General features: G+C 40.1%; 1 protein-coding gene across 1 annotated transcript in view; it reads right to left on the bottom strand.

The window, feature by feature from the left end:
• LOC124622668 (poly(A) RNA polymerase gld-2 homolog A-like) overlaps positions 1-10663 on the bottom strand; it is a 148879-nt gene extending 138216 nt beyond the window's left edge. The window contains exons 1-3 of the mRNA XM_047148461.1: positions 10329-10663; positions 9088-9885; positions 5641-5823 (exon numbers count right to left, since the gene is read on the bottom strand). Coding sequence (XP_047004417.1) covers positions 5641-5823; positions 9088-9392 — 488 coding nt within the window. The 5' untranslated portion in view covers positions 9393-9885; positions 10329-10663. The remainder of the gene's footprint in view (positions 1-5640; positions 5824-9087; positions 9886-10328) is intronic.
• Positions 10664-17954: the final 7291 nt, after the last annotated feature.

The raw sequence follows: 17954 nt of genomic DNA, 5'->3' as shown, positions 1-17954 counted from the left end.
TGAACTGCAGATTAAAAGTGAAAAAATGCAACAAGGTGGGAATTTAAAGAGATGGGACCTGGATAAACTGACAGAACCAGAGGTTGTAGAGTGTTTCAGAGAGAGCATTAGGGAACAATTGACAAGAATGGGGGAAAGAAATACAGTAGCAGAAGAATGGGTAGCTTTAAGAGACGAAATAGTGAAGTCAGCAGAGGATCAAGTAGGTAAAAAGATGAGGGCTAGTAGAAATCCTTGGGTAACAGAAGATATTTTGAATTTAATTGATGAAAGGAGAAAATATAAAAAGGCAGTAAACGAAGCAGACAAAAAGGAATACAAATGTCTCAAAAATTAGATCGACAGGAAGTGCAAAATGGCTAAGCAGGAGGACAAATGCAAGGCTGTAGATGCATATATCATTTGGGGTAAGATAGATACTGCCTACAGGAAAATTAAAGAGACCCTTGGAGAAAAGAGAACCACTTGCATGAATATCAAGAGCTCAGATGGAAATCCAGTTCTAAGCAAAGAAGAGAAAGCAGAAAGGTGAAAGGAGTGTATAGAGGGTCTGTACAAGGGTGATGTACTTGAGGACAGTATTATGGAAATGGAAGCGGATGTAGATGAAGATGAAATGGGAGATATGATACTGCATGAAGAGTTTGACAGAGCACTGAAAGACCTAAGTCGAAACAAGGCCCGGGAAGTAGACAACGTTACATTAGAACTACTGATAGCCTTGGGAGAGACAGCCCTGACAAAACTCTACCATCTGGTGAGCAAGATGTATGAGACAGGCGAAATACCCTCAGACTTCAAGCAGAATATAATAATTCCAATCCCAAAGAAAGCAGGTGTTGACATGTGTGAAAATTATTGAACTATCAGTTTAATAAGTCACAGCTGCAAAATACTAACATGAATTCTTTACAGACGAATGGAAAAACTGGTAGAAGCCGACCTCGGGGAAGATCAGTTTGGATTCTGTAGAAATGTTGGAACACGTGAGGCAATACTGACCCTACGACTCATCTTAGAAGATAAGATTAAGGAAAGGCAAACCTACATTTCTAGCATTTGTAGACTTAGAGAAAGCTTTTGACAATGTTGACTGGAATACTCTCTTTCAAATTCTGAAGGTGGCAGAGGTAAAATACAGGGAGCAAAAGCCTATTTACAATTTTTACAGAAACCAGATGGCAGTTATAAGAGTCGAGGGGCATGAAAGGGTAGCAGTGGTTGGGAAGGAAGTGAGACAGGGTTGTAGCCTCTCCCCGATGTTATTCAATCTCTATATTGAGCAAGCAGTAAAGGAAACAAAAGAAAAATTGGAGTAGGAATTAAAATCCATGGAGAAGAAATAAAAACTTTGAGGTTTGCCAATGACATTGTAATTCTGTCAGAGACAGTAAAGGGCCTGGAAGACCAGTTGAATGGAATGGACAGTGTCTTGAAAGGGGGATATAAGATGAACATCAACAGAAGCTAAACAAGGCTAATGGAATGTAGTCTAATTAGGGAATTAGATTAGAAAATGAGACACTTAAACTAGTAAAGGAGTTTTGCTATTTGGGGAGCAAAATAACTGATGGTGGAAGTAGAGAGGATATAAAATGTAGACTGGCAATCGCAAGGAAAGCGTTTCTGAAGAAGAGAAATTTGTTAACATCGAGTATAGATTCAAGTGTGAGGAAGACATTTCTGAAATTATTTGTATGGAGTGTAGCCATGTAAGAAAGTGAAACGTGGACAATAAATAGTTTGGACAAGAAGAGAATAGAAGCTTTCGAAATGTGGCACTACAGAAGAATGCTGAAGATTAGATGGGTAGATCACATAACTAATGAGGAGGTATTAAATAGAATTGGGGAGAAGAGGAGTTTGTGGCACAACTTGACTAGAAGAAGAGATCGGTAGGTAGGACATGTTCTGAGGCATCAAGGGATCACCAATTTAGTATTGGAGGGCACCGTGGAGGGTAAAAACTGTAGAGGGAGACCAAGAGATGAATATACAGGGTGTTTCAAAAATGACCAGTATATTTGAAACGGCAAAAGAAACTAAACGAGCAGCGATAGAAATACACCATTTGTTGCAATATGCTTGGGACAACAGTACATTTTCAGGCAGACAACCTTTCGAAATTACAGTAGTTATAATTTTCAACAACAGATGGCGCTGCGGTCTGGGTAACTCTATAGTACGATATTTTCCACATATCCACCATGCGTAGCAATAATATAGCGTAGTCTCTGAATGAAATTACCCGAAACCTTTGACAACGTGTCTGGCGGAATGGCTTCACATGCAGATGAGATGTACTGCTTCAGCTGTTCAATTGTTTTTGGATTCTGGCGGTACACCTGGTCTTTCAAGTGTCCCCACAGAAAGAAGTCACAGGGGTTCATGTCTGGCGAATAGGGAGGCCAATCCACGCCGCCTCCTGTATGTTTCGGATAGCCCAAAGCAATCACACGATCATCGAAATATTCATTCAGGAAATTAAAGACGTTGGCCGTGCGATGTGGCCGGGCACCATCTTGCATAAACCACGAGGTGTTCGCAGTGTCGTCTAAGGCAGTTTGTACCGCCACAAATTCACGAAGAATGTCCAGATAGCGTGATGCAGTAATCGTTTCGGATCTGAAAAATGGGCCAATGATTCCTTTGGAAGAAATGGCGGCCCAGACCAGTACTTTTTGAGGATGCAGGGACGATGGGACTGCAACATGGGGCTTTTCGGTTCCCCATATGCGCCAGTTCTGTTTATTGACGAAGCCGTCCAGGCAAAAATAAGCTTCGTCAGTAAACCAAATGCTGCCCACATGCATATCGCCGTCATCAATCCTGTGCACTATATCGTTAGCGAATGTCTCTCGTGCAGCAATGGTAGCGGCGCTGAGGGGTTGCCGCGTTTGAATTTTGTATGGATAGAGGTGTAAACTCTGGCGCATGAGACGATACGTGGACGTTGGCGTCATTTGGACCGCAGCTGCAACATGGCGAACGGAAACCCGAGGCCGCTGTTGGATCACCTGCTGCACTAGCTGCCCGTTGCCCTCTGTGGTTGCCGTACGCGGTCGCCCTACCTTTCCAGCATGTTCATCCGTCACGTTCCCAGTCCGTTGAAATTTTTCAAACAGATCCTTTATTGTATCGCTTTTCGGTCCTTTGGTTACATTAAACCTCCGTTGAAAACTTCGTCTTATTGCAACAACACTGTGTTCTAGGCGGTGGAATTCCAACACCAGAAAAATCCTCTGTTCTAAGGAACAAACCATGTTGTCAACAGCACACTTGCACGTTGTGAACAGCACACGCTTACTGCAGAAAGACGATGTACAGAATGGCGCACACACAGACTGCGTTGTCTTCTATATCTTTCACATCACTTGCAGCGCCATCTGTTGTTGAAAATTGTAACTACTGTAATTTCGAAAGTTTGTCCGCCTGAAAATGTACTGTTGTCCCAAGCATATTGCAACAAACGGTGTATTTCTATCGCTGCTCGTTTAGTTTTTATTGCCGTTTCAAATATACCGGTCATTTTTGAAACACCCTGTACTAAGCAGATTCAGAAGGATGTAGGTTGCAGTAGGTACTGGGAGATGACGAAGCTTGCACACGATAGGGTAGCATGGAGAGCCGCATCAAACCAGTCTCTGGACTGAAGACAACAACGATTTGCAACCAATAACTTTGAGCTATTAATACTGTATTACGGAATATCTTCAGCTAAGTGATAACAGTTTTAATTTGTAGGCCAGAGCGTGCTGAACCAAATGTCTTATTTGGAAGGTCTCGGGCAAGCCATAACTGAAAAAAGTTAAAAATTCAGATGCTCGCAAATGCAAAAAAATGTTTGTGGCCTGAAACAAAAATGGTCACCATTTCTAAATGATAAACAATGCAAATTTTTCAAAAATACTTTTTACTATACTAAGCATTATGGAATTCACCTAGCAAATATCCATTTTCTTTGTGTCTGCATAAAACTAGTACAGTACTAGTTTCATTGCTGAACTGTCAGAATTGTTTGAGGGACATTCCATGGGCATGAGGGTGCACACACAGCACTCCAGGTCACCACACTAGAGATGGGTCGTTCGCGAACTAACGGGTCCAAAGGAACGGTTCACCAAGATGAACGGAACAAGCGAGGAATTCTAAGGAATGGTCTTTCATAGTTCACTTCGGACCCGGCTTTCTACTTATAGTTCCAGTTTTTCGTGCACCATGTTATATTATTTCACTGCGATCAGCCACATAACGCTACAGTTTTCTAAACGAGACGTTCTGCAGAATCACGAAAATTAAACGTGGGTGAGAATTCTGTTATGAATAAAAACTTTGTACTCTAGGGGGGAGGGAAGTGCCCCCTCTCTGCGCCTTCCATCTTCGGTCACCTATGCTACTAATTTTCAATTTTTCGCAAGAACCATATACCAAGCACAACGAACGGTGAACGAGTAAAAATGAACGGTTCCCAAAAGAGACCGATCACCAGTGAACTAGTTCCCAAGGATGAACGAGTTTGCCCTTCTCTACACCACACCACAATCTTATTCAGCTTGTTATACGATGCAATGAAGTGATATGTCCAAACCTTAAAACCAGCTCCAACAAGTCTCAGTAAGCTGTGGGTGGTGGTTGAGAGTCCTGGACCAAAATTCCATTGTTCTGCGGAGACAACATGTTGCTGTCATCACCAGGGTGAAAGAGGATGCTACATTTGTACTAGATAGTTATCTAAATTCTATTACTCGAGTGTATATATCAATTTCCTAATCCTGTGTTGCCCTCTCTTTTCTTCTGTTACCTTTCTTTTGAAAGTTGTTGTCTGTGTCAGCTCATATCAGTTGCCATTTACCATACGAAAAATCCTCTAGTACTGAAAAATAACATATTTGTCACTTCTGTGTCCATTGAAACTGCAGATGGATGCCCTGACCCCCCCCCCCCCCCACCCACCCACCCACCCACACACACACACACACACACACACACACACACACACAAAAAAGAAAGTTGTTTTTCGTGTGTGTGTGTGTGTGTGTGTGTGTGTGTGTGTGTGTGTGTGTGTGTGTGAGAGAGAGAGAGAGAGAGAGAGAGAGAGAGAGAGAGGGGGGGGGGGGTGTCAGAAATGGGAAAGGGAACACTGCATGTAGCAAAAACTGCCTGGTAAAAGTAAGTTACAAATGCACTGCTGTTGAGCTATTTGCAAAGACTTGCAACTAATCACGGAACCAAGCACGTATGCTTTTTTTTTTCTAACACCAGTGTTTTAAATAATGCATAAATTCTTTGAATTAACTCAAGTTAATTGCTTACCCTAAACAGTCAAAGTCAGGGAAATTTTAGATTTGCATCCAAAACCAATTGTTTCAGACGAGTTTTACCTGTGGTGCCCACTGGTTAGAATATTTACTATAACAATAGCTAAGTGAAGAATATAGTTATGTCAGTACTCTTAACAAGGCTGTAAGCTGCACAACAGACAGAAAACTTATTTTCCATGATGACTCAACACAGCAATTGTTGTCACAAGTATCAACAAGGAAGAAAACTGCAAAACAGTGACACTATTTTTCATTTCTCCATGAAAAGAAAGATGTTCTGAAAAGAAATTCAATCTGTTTCATATGAAATCATACTCACTTGATGCCCTTATTAGAATCACGTGCAACAGACGTATTATTATTACTGTTGTCAGCTGAATCTTCTGTATTTTCACCCTGCTGCGTAATCGGTGTAGGAGAACGTGAAGAAAAGCCAGAATCTGAGTCAGCTGCAATACTGCGAGGAGGCGAGCTTAGCTGCCTCGTAGCACAGCGTGGTTGCCTGCAAGGACAAATAATGAAACTTCTTTGAAAAACACTGGAGAACACCAACAGCACATCTGTATAGTATAGAGTTGTTTCTCAGTCCATTATTATTGTCACCATGCACCTGACAACAATGGTCTCATTTTAAGATGACGTAATCTGCTTCATTGATTTGCAATGCATTGATTTATGAAAAACACAAAGTTTCTACACCCGAGCAAAAGTATGTGACTATGCAGTAACTTTCAAGAATTTCCTATGACTAGAATAAAAACGAGTGACACCATTACTACCTGAGCACAACTACACTAAAATAATATAAAGTGAATACAGCAATACCAACAATGTGTAGCAGACCACTAATGACATTTTTGAAGAGTTGTAAAGTCAGCTTTAAATGATCTGGTGAACCGCAAGCACTTGTGGGGGGCAACCCAAATTTGCGGTACTGCCCAGCTTCTTTGAGCTGTGACATTACCTGTGTTGTATGATGTCATGGTAGAGTGGTTTATTTGAAATACATCATGTCTGCAGGGGGCAGGTCAGTGTATGCAGTGGCACTCACAAGAATGGGATGTTTGTTTCTAATTTTTCTGAGCGCTGTTAATAAGTCATTGGACTTCTTTTGTGCTGTTTGTGAGAATAATATTGGAAAAGTTCGCGGCAGTTAATCAGAGTTATTTTGATGTTAGCAGCTACGAGCAACAGATTTGTTTTTGACATTTGGAATTATTAGTACATGTTGTTTATGGTTGGAGATTAAATTTTATGTTTCCTTTTTTGTTAGTTGTGGATATGACAACGATGTTCATGAATGGGACCCTGCCCACGTCAATGGTGAATGACATGTTGGCAATGATAAAATTCTTACAGTTATTCAGTTTAATTTCCAAATATGTGAAGTATTACGTTTGTGGAGATAATGTGATTTGATCATAGCTGCTGCATCATGGGCCAGGCACCAGTATGTGCATTGTTGTCAGCAGGACAATGCACTGATTCTTATCTCGAGAGGGTCCTGATTTGAGAAGTTCAGGCTGACCATTTGAGAGACTATGCTGGTAACATTTTCGCTGTTGCTAGATTTGTGTGTTGCTGACTTTGGGTGGTGTGTACATTATTATTATTATTATTATTATTATTATTGTTATTATTATTGCTGCTGTTGTTTTTTGTGTGGTACTGCAAGTGTTATGTGCCTAGCTGGGTGTGTCTGGTTTATCGAAATTTTTGTTAATGCAAAATAATGTGTTGTTGATATTACGTTGGGTTGGGTTGGGTTGTTTTGGGGGAAGGGACCAAACAGCAAGGTCATCAGTCTCATCAGATTAGGGAAGGATCAAACAGCAAGGTCATCAGTCTCATCAGATTATGGAAGGATGGAGAAGTCGTCCGTGCCCTTTCAAAGGAACCATTCCAGCATTTGCCTGGAGCGATTTAGGGACATCACGGAAAACCTAAATCAGGATGGCTGGACGCGGGATTGAACCGTAGTCCTCCCAAATGAGAGTCCAGTGTTATTATATTGGATAGTGACTGGTAGGTATCAGAGTTCGTTTTGTCTACATCAAATTAGGTTTTCACTATTTGTTGAGGACAAGTTTTGGTTCTGTGGTATCATGGGTTTTGCTTTAGGTGTACGAATCAAGTGAAATTTCTGGGACTCTGTCCTGGAACTGTGTGTTGGGTTCCTGGTATCATGTACCTAGTTTGAGCTATGTAGGTCAAGTGGAATTTCTGGTACTGGGTCTTGAAACTGTGTTGGGTTCCTGATACCATGGACTTAGTTTGATGTTATGTAACTTGAGTGAAGTTTCAGAGGCCAGTTCCTTTTACTATGGCTTTGTTGATTACTGAAGATTTCGTTTGCTTTATTTCTGCATTAGTTTCTGCTTTATAATACCTTCATTATTTGGAGTCTCATATTTAGTTTGTTCCTGTTCTAAACCTCCCAATTCACATGGTTGTCCCATTCTTCCATGTTATTTTTGCAATTATTTTAGCTACTAATTGAGACCATTCATGTATTTAATGGATGGTGTGATAGTTGTCATACTGTATAAACTTGAAATAGTGGTGACTGCCACCTTGATGAAGTTGCAGGTCAAAGTTGAGAGGTTGTATCACCATCTTTGGTTTTATCCATTGGTGACAGCTTGGAACTGTGTATCACACTCGAAATACACATACCTGTGTTTCACAGGCTGAACATCCCCTGGATGCTAGTACTGTAGTATAATGGGAAGCCTCTGTGGAAGTTTGGAACTAAGGAGAGGAACTAGGGCAAAGTTGAAGCTATGAGAGGGTATGTGAAGCCTACTCACATCGCAAAATCAATGCTAAAGGTAGGCATTCATGTTCAAGTCTCATCCAACATACAATTTCAACCAGTCACAAAGGTTCATAAAAACATCCACACCATTACAGTGTAACTACACATGAGATCTCAATGAGAAGCAAGGTCCAAAGTGGTTTCAAAATGAAAGCAGACATTCTTACAAAAATGGGATCCAGAGTTTACAGATTGCTAAAGGAAGCTAACAGTAAATGAAGTTTACTACAAATGTGGCTAGAAGGGTAATACTGGATCAAATTTGAATGTACAAACATCCTATTTTATTTGCTATTGCTGACAACAATTCACAGATAAAGGCAATTAGACTGTATGAAAATCAATTCAAGAACCAACAATTTGCTCTAGTTAACTGAAGCTACTGATACCGGATGTCTTCTTTGTCCTGTAACAATAATGGTGCTATATGTGATGTCATATGTACACACATGCAGAAACAGAACCAGATACTGTCAATATTTCTTCTAGTTACTGGAGTATACGTTGTTGTGACACGCTGACCTACTGCATAGCCTGAGGTCCAAATAAGGTTGAAAGATGACAGTCTGGTTGTAAGCTGGTGATGCAGTACCAAATGCTTCAGTTAATTCATTTGCTCAGTAGAAATTCCATAGTTATCAAAATTAAGAACTACAAAGAGGCAAAATGAAAAATAAATACTTTGATTTTCTTAGTAAAAATTCAAGTAGGGATAACTTGTGAACAGTGGGCACATAGATTTATTCACAAAACTAAGGACAAATGTCTAGTTCTGAAATGCAAGTCCTTCACAATCTTCTCGTTTTTGATAGTAATAAATCCAAACATCATATAACCTTGCACATGGCAATCACTGACTTGATAAGTTGGGCACTACACACACAATATAAGTTGTATGTACTATCATGACAAGTAACAAGTTGATGAATTCTATCCTTACATACTTACCGTGAGAAATTTTTGTTCCAACAGTTCTTCACATTGATCGTAGTTGGGGCATGATAATTTAAAGTATTTGGGGGAGGCATTAGTGGTGAATGGCTGCCCCTTCCATACCCACGATTATTGCGGACTGGAGGCATATCAAGAGCGACAAGCCCGCGCAGCAACTCTATTTGTTCAAATGGGCTAATATTATAGCAGTAACGTCCACCACGGTTATCTGATGAATAACTCAACTGCTGCTGATGCTGCTGTTGCTGTTGTCCTATGATATGAGCAATCATGTGAGGTGGGAACATTGCATGATACATCACTAGGCTGTAGCACAGCAATTGTCAGCACTGTATATTTTCAGTCTTTTCAGACAATAACGAGTAGCGCATTTTGGAGTGACTGTTATCCAGAGGAAAAGCTTTTCATCCTCCAGTGAAATGTATCACTGTTTACAGATATTGCAGCATATCAAACTATCTCAAAGGAGCAGTACACTGTGTTGTTCTGTTTCAAACACAAAGTGCGTTCACTCTTAACTCCCAGAATCTTGTCACGTTAAATTACTATTTCTACACCTGCAACTCAAGAATTATTATTCTTTACATTGGCCACTGCCTCAGTTAAATTAGGTTCTCAGGTGAATAAATTATTTCTTATAATATACTTCACAGAGGATGCTATAAATGTCAGTTTTCTGCAGCACCACTCTTTTACCCGTAAATATCACAGCCCGTATTGCCTCCGAGTATTTTAATTAATGGCCCACAGTTTCCTGATATGATTAAGTTACTCTGAAGTCTCCTCAATTCCCTGAAAAAGAACAAGGAAACACTGTTCAGTGTTAACTAATTAAAAATTGCATTGGTGACGCTTAAATATATTTCCATCACAAACATGAATTAGTCAGCTTGTATCAACTTTTAAAGGTTGGAAGAGTCCTAGCACAAGATACTATTACACATTAGTATACGCAAAGGTTGCTTTAATTTATTTAGATTATGTTGTATATCAAACACACAATCTCTTACACCCTTTAACCGCAATAATACATTACTATTTTTGTTATTTCTGTGATTATGACAACCGAACTTACCTCCCTTAGTCGAAACAGAAAGGCTACCTCTTTAGTAATCAATCAAACCGACAGCTATATTGTCATATTCTACCAAATTTAAGCCCAGTCTGACACTAACTTCTAAATCTTTGCTGAATCGACTACGCGAAAGAAGTGAAATAATAAATACACGACATACCTCAGCTTTGATTCCTTTGCGATTGAACAGTACAGCAGTGGCGCAAAGGATAACAATTACAAAAGCCGAAGGATATACATTGCAAATCACTATCATTCACTCCGTATCTGTCAATTAACAGGTTGGGATAATGACCCCTATCTTAAGTCATGTCATTACCGCACCTTAAACACCAACCACACAATAACTGGCGCCATGCTGGGCTGTCCTAGCGACACGACAAGTGAAGTAGTCTAAGCGTGATATACAGCCTTCTAAATTCTGTGTTTGGTGGGAAATTACACCCACGCTGTAACATTTCGCGCGTGAGTGCACATGAGAGGAAGCGCCATTTTTAGCGACCGCTCAAAGCTATTTCATAGGAAGACTTCTAGGTTGACAACATGTAAACGGTAACGATGCCCTGAAAAAGTTGAATTACTCATTCTGCTTCTCGAAAAAAATAATTCGAAAGATACACAAATGAAAAGACACATTATTAAAATTGAAGAAAAACAAGATGACTCATTGCGTACGGGGCGCAAGACGCACTTAAAAATGGGTAATGAATCAAAGAAAAATACTAAACACTGTTTTTACAAATAATAAAAACTTACTCACAGTGAAAGCTTGTTACTAGTTGAAACAGCTACACACAAACTTATGAAATGATCTCTCTGTAAATAATAATTCTCTTAGCGAACTGCTAACCGAAGGGAAATTAACGAAGCAATGATGAGCAGCCTGTCCCGTTGCTAGGTGACAGATGAAAGTTGCAATAGCAGAAAGCAAGCGAGATGTCAGTGTTTGTTTGTGTACATGTGTGATTTAATTGTCACGAAAGTTCTTTTGGAAGACAGCTGCTACAGTGTGTTGCTAATGTAATTAAGGCGGTCGATGTTTGATTGTCAACAACATCACTAGAGCCACGTACTCCGTAAAAAAACATGATGAAGAAAACACTGTACAGCACTGCTTGTATAAATAAGCCATTAAACAAAGTAAAAGAAATGCAAAAGCTTATAAGATGATACTCGTAAAAACAGTAAGGAATATAAAAACTGTGCATTAACATAAAACTGTGTAAAAATGAGGAATACGTCGATACCGGCAAGCCTCCAATAGTAATTTCTTTATTAATTATAAAATATGCCGTCGGTACTTGAAGAACATAGACGTATTAAAAACTTTAAAACACATTAGTGTGTATTTAAGTTTTTAGTAATTTCTTTAACGGAATTTCTAAAATACCATGCTAACAAAAGTCATCACTAACAATTCGACAGTTACTTCCTTTATTGATTAAAACTGGTATCAACGAGTAACTTTCAAATGCAATAGGCCGAGGGTGTGGGAATGTAATATAGTTTTCACCTAGTGTCAAGTACTGTACCACTTGTTACCCCCCCCCCCCCCCAGTATATTAACAGTGCATATGTAAATATGGACACTTTTAATACATTATTATTTGCTCCAGTGTCATTCTATACATTTCGAATGCAAGAGAGGGCATTAGAATAAAAAGTGGAAATAAAATAAGAAAACTCTCCAAACTGGCCTTCATAGCACTTTATGTAGGCCCTACTTCATCCGCCTTGTATTTATATCAGAGAAGAACACTTCTTTAAAGTACGTTTAACTAACAAAGGCAAGAAGACACAGTCACATGGGTTTGAAGCTTTGTAATAAACTCTCGTAGGACATAATAACTGTCAAACAAATAAAGCTTGTTTTAAAAACCCTTACATTCCTATTTACAAAGTCACTGCTTCTGCTGAGTCATCGAATATATGGCCTATTAAAGTACTACATATTCAATTTCCTGTTTGTGTATGGCTCTTTCAAATTTAGAAGATGAGTTCTAATAGTACATTTAGAATTATAATACATGTTTAACTCATGTAATAATTGAAGAAATTACTTATACAAATAGCTGCATTCAGTGTAAATGTATTTGAAATGTTCAATATCTGTAGGACTGTGTGCTCTTGTAAATAAAATGGACCAGTAAATAAATAAACAAGTGATTGCTCCAGGTCAAGTTCACAGGAAGTTTTTCAACAGCTTTTTCAAATATTTAAGTGAAATAAAATGAATTATGCTCGTTAAAAATGACAAAAGTTACCTAATATGAAAAAAATTATATGCTGTGTGAGTAAGTATATAAAGTAAATCAATGCCTCTACAGTAATTCTTCCACACGCAATACTATTTAGAAATGCTGTAATAGCTAACAGTTATAGAGAGTTATGTTGTTGTATTGTGTTGCTTGCTAGGTTTGTGACTGAGTACAATTCAGACTACCAGGTTTCACACATGGTTACAATTGATACCTACTCCCACACTCTGACAAATCATGACCTGTATGCTATAGCTGAATACTTCTCGTTAGGAGGCTACATGTCAGCACCAACTAAATCTCTCTCTCTCCATCTGTAACCCATAGACCTCCGTGAAATCTATGGCAGAGTGTTCTTTGTAGTGTACCACATATTAGAAAGAGAAACACTGTCCAGTGACCTCTTTCTACACAATGGTAGTGCTTGCAGCACCTTGTGAATATTATGTCTCCAGTTATGTCTTGATGTATGGAATGTGAGGAGAAGGTTTGCTTAAATGCATGGTGTAATTAATGTAATCTTCTCTGTACAGTTCTTATGGGAGCAATACATGTGAGGTTGTAATGTATTCCTAGATCCTTTGCTTAATACTGGTTCTTTGAACTTTGTAAGTAGGTTTTTGCGGGATGGTTGCCAAAGATGTTTAAATGTTTGCCATTTCACCTTTTTAGCTTTGTTGTGATGCTCTCCCATGGGTCAAACAAACCTGCCACTGTTTGTGTTGCCCTTCATTCTATACATTCAGTATAAGTCCAATCAATGAATCCACTGTAGAGTGCACAGAATATGTGAGAATTTTTGACTTCAGGACTTTGTTGTGGATAGTTGGGAGGTAAACAAATTAAAAGTCCCTGCCCCTGGGGAGATGAACTAAAGACAGGAGGGGAGCAGAAGGGTCCCATGTTTTGGTTTTTTGCATACATCTTGGAAACATTGCACAGTAGGAAAAAAGTATTAGAAATAAAAATGAAAGCTAATTAAATATCCTATAAAATTTTCTCTTTACGTATCCGTCAAATTCCCAACAGTTTTTTAGGTATAATTTAAGATTTACAGGTTTCAAAAATATAATTTCTACCTAACTCTCTTTGTCAAACATTTGCTTCTAGTGCCTCCCTTGATCTTTTCTCAGAAAAATTGTCAGAGTAATTTGATATAGGCCTATGCTGTTGCAATTTTATCTTCAACCAATCAAAAGCTATAGAATTTCTAAAATTTTCATAGAAACAAGTATGTTGGGAGAATGTTGTGTTTTAACTGCTATAACCTGCTGTCATGATGAATAACAACACTTCAACGATTGAAATAAGGTAACTGTAATTGAAACCCAACATTGTTTTATAAGTACATCTTTCATTGTATTATCATGAAAGAATTTACGTGGAGTCATAGTAATTTAAAAATGAAAAAAGGCGTGTATTCAAGGCAATATCTTAGCTTTTTTTGAGATGGGAGGATCAAGGCTCATTCATCTTCGTACGCAGACATCATCCGACGAAACTGGTAGAGTATCAATGTCATTGTCACTTTCTTTCCGAATTAATATTGCAACTCGATCTCTGCAATTTCCCTTGCAATTCAGGCATGTGACAGAGCATTTAACGATGCTTTTCTATAACAATGTCTGCACTTGTCATATCCTTTTGTGCATTGCCAAAAAATCATCTTCAAGGTTTTGTCTGGGGTAGCGTCAATCTCTGATAGTTTTGGAACTAGTTGATCATTCCTCCTCTCCCGACCGCAATTTGGCCCCCCATCAATAAGTTCCTCTCCTGATCACAGATGTACTTGGTGGTATGTCTGGAATGCATCGTTTTTTACAGCTCCTTCAGTTTAAGGGAAAGCTGAGAGATACAGATTCATGTTTCCAGCTGCTTTGATAAATGATTTGCAGTGAAGCTCATTGAGGGATTTATCTGTGGTTGGAGCACCATGCTTTGGGAGAGCACTCATGATTCCAACTATCTGAGTGGAGTCAGGGGAAGAAGTACCACTTGCAAACGTCTCAACTACACACTGGGGAGGGGGGGGGGGAGGACACAGTTGACTCTTGCGATACTCTGTGGATGTTGTGTTTCTTCCTATGAATGCACGTGAGAGCAACAAATGAGCATGGTCCTTCATTTTCAACTCCTGCTGCAATTATTGTGAGGAATGTAGACTTGTCTTTGATGTTCCTTCACTTATGAGGCATATGATTTCAGAGAGAGCGCATTCATACAGTTCACAGGCCCACTTATAAAGACCACCTAGGTTGACTCCCTGGCACACTCTGGTGAGCCACCATAGAAACAGCATTATTTAAGTGATTGCAAGTGGGGTGCCCGCCCTATTCGTCACACTGCATTACTGTTGTCCAGTCGATGTGTTCAGTGCTATGCACAACCTGTATATTACGTGTTACTTTGTAAAGTACTATGTCCCATACATTGTGTTTTCTGTTGCTTTAACAAACTTGGTGACGAGTAAGAGTTATGTTTTCTCCACATGTTAGTGTGAGTGCTGTCACCCGACAAACATCCTGATTGAAGAACTACTCCAGTATCTCATTGTCCAGCAGCAAGCTTTCATGGAACAACAGCAGACTCGCCACCACTCTCAATCAAGTGGCATGTGTGTGTTAGAAGTAGGTTACTCTCCTGTCCAGTGCAACCATTGCTCTTTCCGGCATATGAATTGGATGAAGATTGGGACTCCTACAAGACACAGTTATGCCAACATTTCCAGGTTTTTCATGTGGTTGATGCAAACCTGTAGCCAATGGCCATACCACAGTGGTAACATCAGTTCCCGTCAGATCACCACATTTAAGCACTGTCAAGCTCAGCTAACACTTGGATGGGTCTGCTGTGTGCTGTTGGCAAGCAAGGTGTATTCAGCCCTTGTGAGGCCAATTGAGGAGTTACCTGATTAAGAGGTAGCAACACTAATCATGAAAACTGACGACGACAGGGAGAGCAGTGTGCTGACCCCACGCCCCTCCATATCCCCATCGGTTGACACCTAAGGGCTGAGGATGATACGCCATTTGGTTGGTACTATTGGACCTTCAAGGCCTGTTAGGACAGTGAAAACTTGTGTAGGACTTTCTTCCATTTGTGGCTTTCGCCACACACAAATTAGTTGTTATGCCAACTTGCATCGTTACAAGAACTGCCCATCTTATCATTCGAGGAAATGTGAAAGTTTCTCTCAACCTATTACTGTGACATAAAACATGTCGTTGCGATGATTGGTGAATTTTACCATTGTCAGAAATGCCTAAACCAATCTTACAAAGCCTGGGCTCCAGACTTACAAGGGTTGAGCCATTGTTCTAAATCTGTCTCTAGTACCCATCACAAATCCTACGCTGATTACACAGTGCATAATGTTATTATTTGTCTGGCCCTGGATAGGGAAGTCCACGGCAAAGCACTTCATTGTGAGAATCCAATGCTTATGGACATGCTTAATACAGCACACTGTCATGGGCCACAGGCAATCAGATTTCTGCATGTAGGCAGGTATCGGAAGGCACTCAGTCAGTCCCAGTTAGGCATGCTGCAAGTGTTCAGGATGACAGGGAAGCCATTGCAGCTGTACAACATTCATCTCAGTGTCACATATGGCAGCGTCGGTTATAGCCACAGCAGCAACAACTACATCACAGCAGCAGCTGCTTCATCCAACGCAAGCATGCTTCATGCCCTAAGCATTGGACAGATTATAACAAGTGTCGAAAGAAACACTACATTGCATTGGTGTGTAACTCCTCTTCAAACATAGTGGACACAATAGTACCAGTGGACATAAGCTGTATCTCTATAATGACTGTTTCCCCAAACAGATTGTTTACTGGCTTGTATGTGTTTACTGCTAAAAATGCTAGTGGACACAAGAGCCTCAGTGACTTAAATGCACAAAAGTACATGGACTTGGGCTCCCTACCCCTCACACAGGTTTCACGGAAGTTGGTTTGCTACAGTAAACAACAGATTCCAATCCTAGATCAGTTCTCCTCTCCTATCTTTAATAAATCTGTTCTTTGCCCTCTCACTTCCTTGTTGTGCATCATTCCCATACCACAGGTGTGTTTGGTTAGATAACATTTAACAATTTCAGTTTCTACATTGCCAATGAGGTAAATTTAGCGTTAGATTGATTTCCTTTTCAGCAGCTGGAGTCCCTCTGCTCTGAGGTTTCATCTCTGTTTTCCACTGGGCTCAATTGTGCTACTGGTTTTCAGGCCCACATTACCACGAAAGAGGCTGCCCGCCCTTGTTTTTTCGGGCACAACAGGTGCCTGCCATGTTGCATGACTCTGTCAAGGCCGAATTAGACTGTTTGTCATTGCGTGATGTCATTCAGCCTATTTATTGTTGTGAGTGGGCTACATCAATGGTCATCATTAAGAAGCTGACGGGTAAGCTTCACCTCGGCAACTTTAGTTTCATGATTAATGCACAGTTCATGATAGATACAAACACTTTGCACCGCCCTTACAAGTTACTCACAAAATTGTCAGGTGGCCACTACTTTTCCAAGACTGATTTTATTGGAAATGTACCTCCAGCTCCCCTTGGAGGCCCTTGGCGCCTCCTCATTGTCAATAAACCTTTCAGCCTATACCAATATCAATGCCTGCCTTTTGGTGAAAGCGAGCTTGCAATTTGTCAGCATTTTTTAAAAAAGCTGACAATCTCTGTATCCGCCTGCATTATTTACCTCAACAATATCATTGTTTCATGTTCTTCCACCAAAGGCCACGTTGGTAATCTCTGATCATTGTTTTTTGTTTTGCAGTCAGCAGGTGACAAGTCTAATGTTGCCAAATCTCAGATTTTTCAGACACAATTGAGCACCTAGGTTTTGAGGTTTCTTGCACAGGGATCAAGCCATTGCCTCACCATGTTGACACAATTGCATCTTTGCAGCAGCTGACTTCCGTTGAGGAACTGCAGGTATTTGTAGGTAAAGCTGCCTACTACCTTAAGTTTTTACCAAATGCATGCACTGTTGCACAGCCACTGCATGCACTTTTGCATAAAAATTTGCCATTTTCCTGGTCGCCAGCTTGTGACTAAGTGTTCGCTTTGCTTAAATCTAAGCTTCAAACTGCCCCGTATCTGGCCACTTTTCAGTCAGGTCAGTGTCTCTTGTTGGCTGCAGATGCCTCTCAGCATGTTCTTGGTGCAGTGTTGGTGCACAAATATGTGGACAGGTTTGAACTACCCATTGTTTACACCACTCAGGAGCAGTATTATCAGACTTAAAAAGAGACTTTACCAATTGTGTTTGCCCTCAGGAAATTTCACGCCTTCTTGTAAGGTTCTAAGTTCCATTTAACCATGGATCACAAGCTGTTGGTTGCTCTTTTTAACCCTTCAGCTTCTGTGTCAGACAAGGCAGCACATCATTTGCAGCAGTTAGCTCTCTTCTTCTCCCATAATCATTATCAGATCCATTACCGGCTGACGGCACATCTCGCCAATGCCAATGCCTTATTTCACTTTGCGATCGGGATGGATCTGGCTTTCAATCAGGA

Source organism: Schistocerca americana, chromosome 7, assembly GCF_021461395.2.
Source record: "Schistocerca americana isolate TAMUIC-IGC-003095 chromosome 7, iqSchAmer2.1, whole genome shotgun sequence".
Lineage (NCBI taxonomy): Eukaryota > Metazoa > Arthropoda > Insecta > Orthoptera > Acrididae > Schistocerca > Schistocerca americana.
This window is presented reverse-complemented; position numbering and strand designations above follow the sequence as displayed.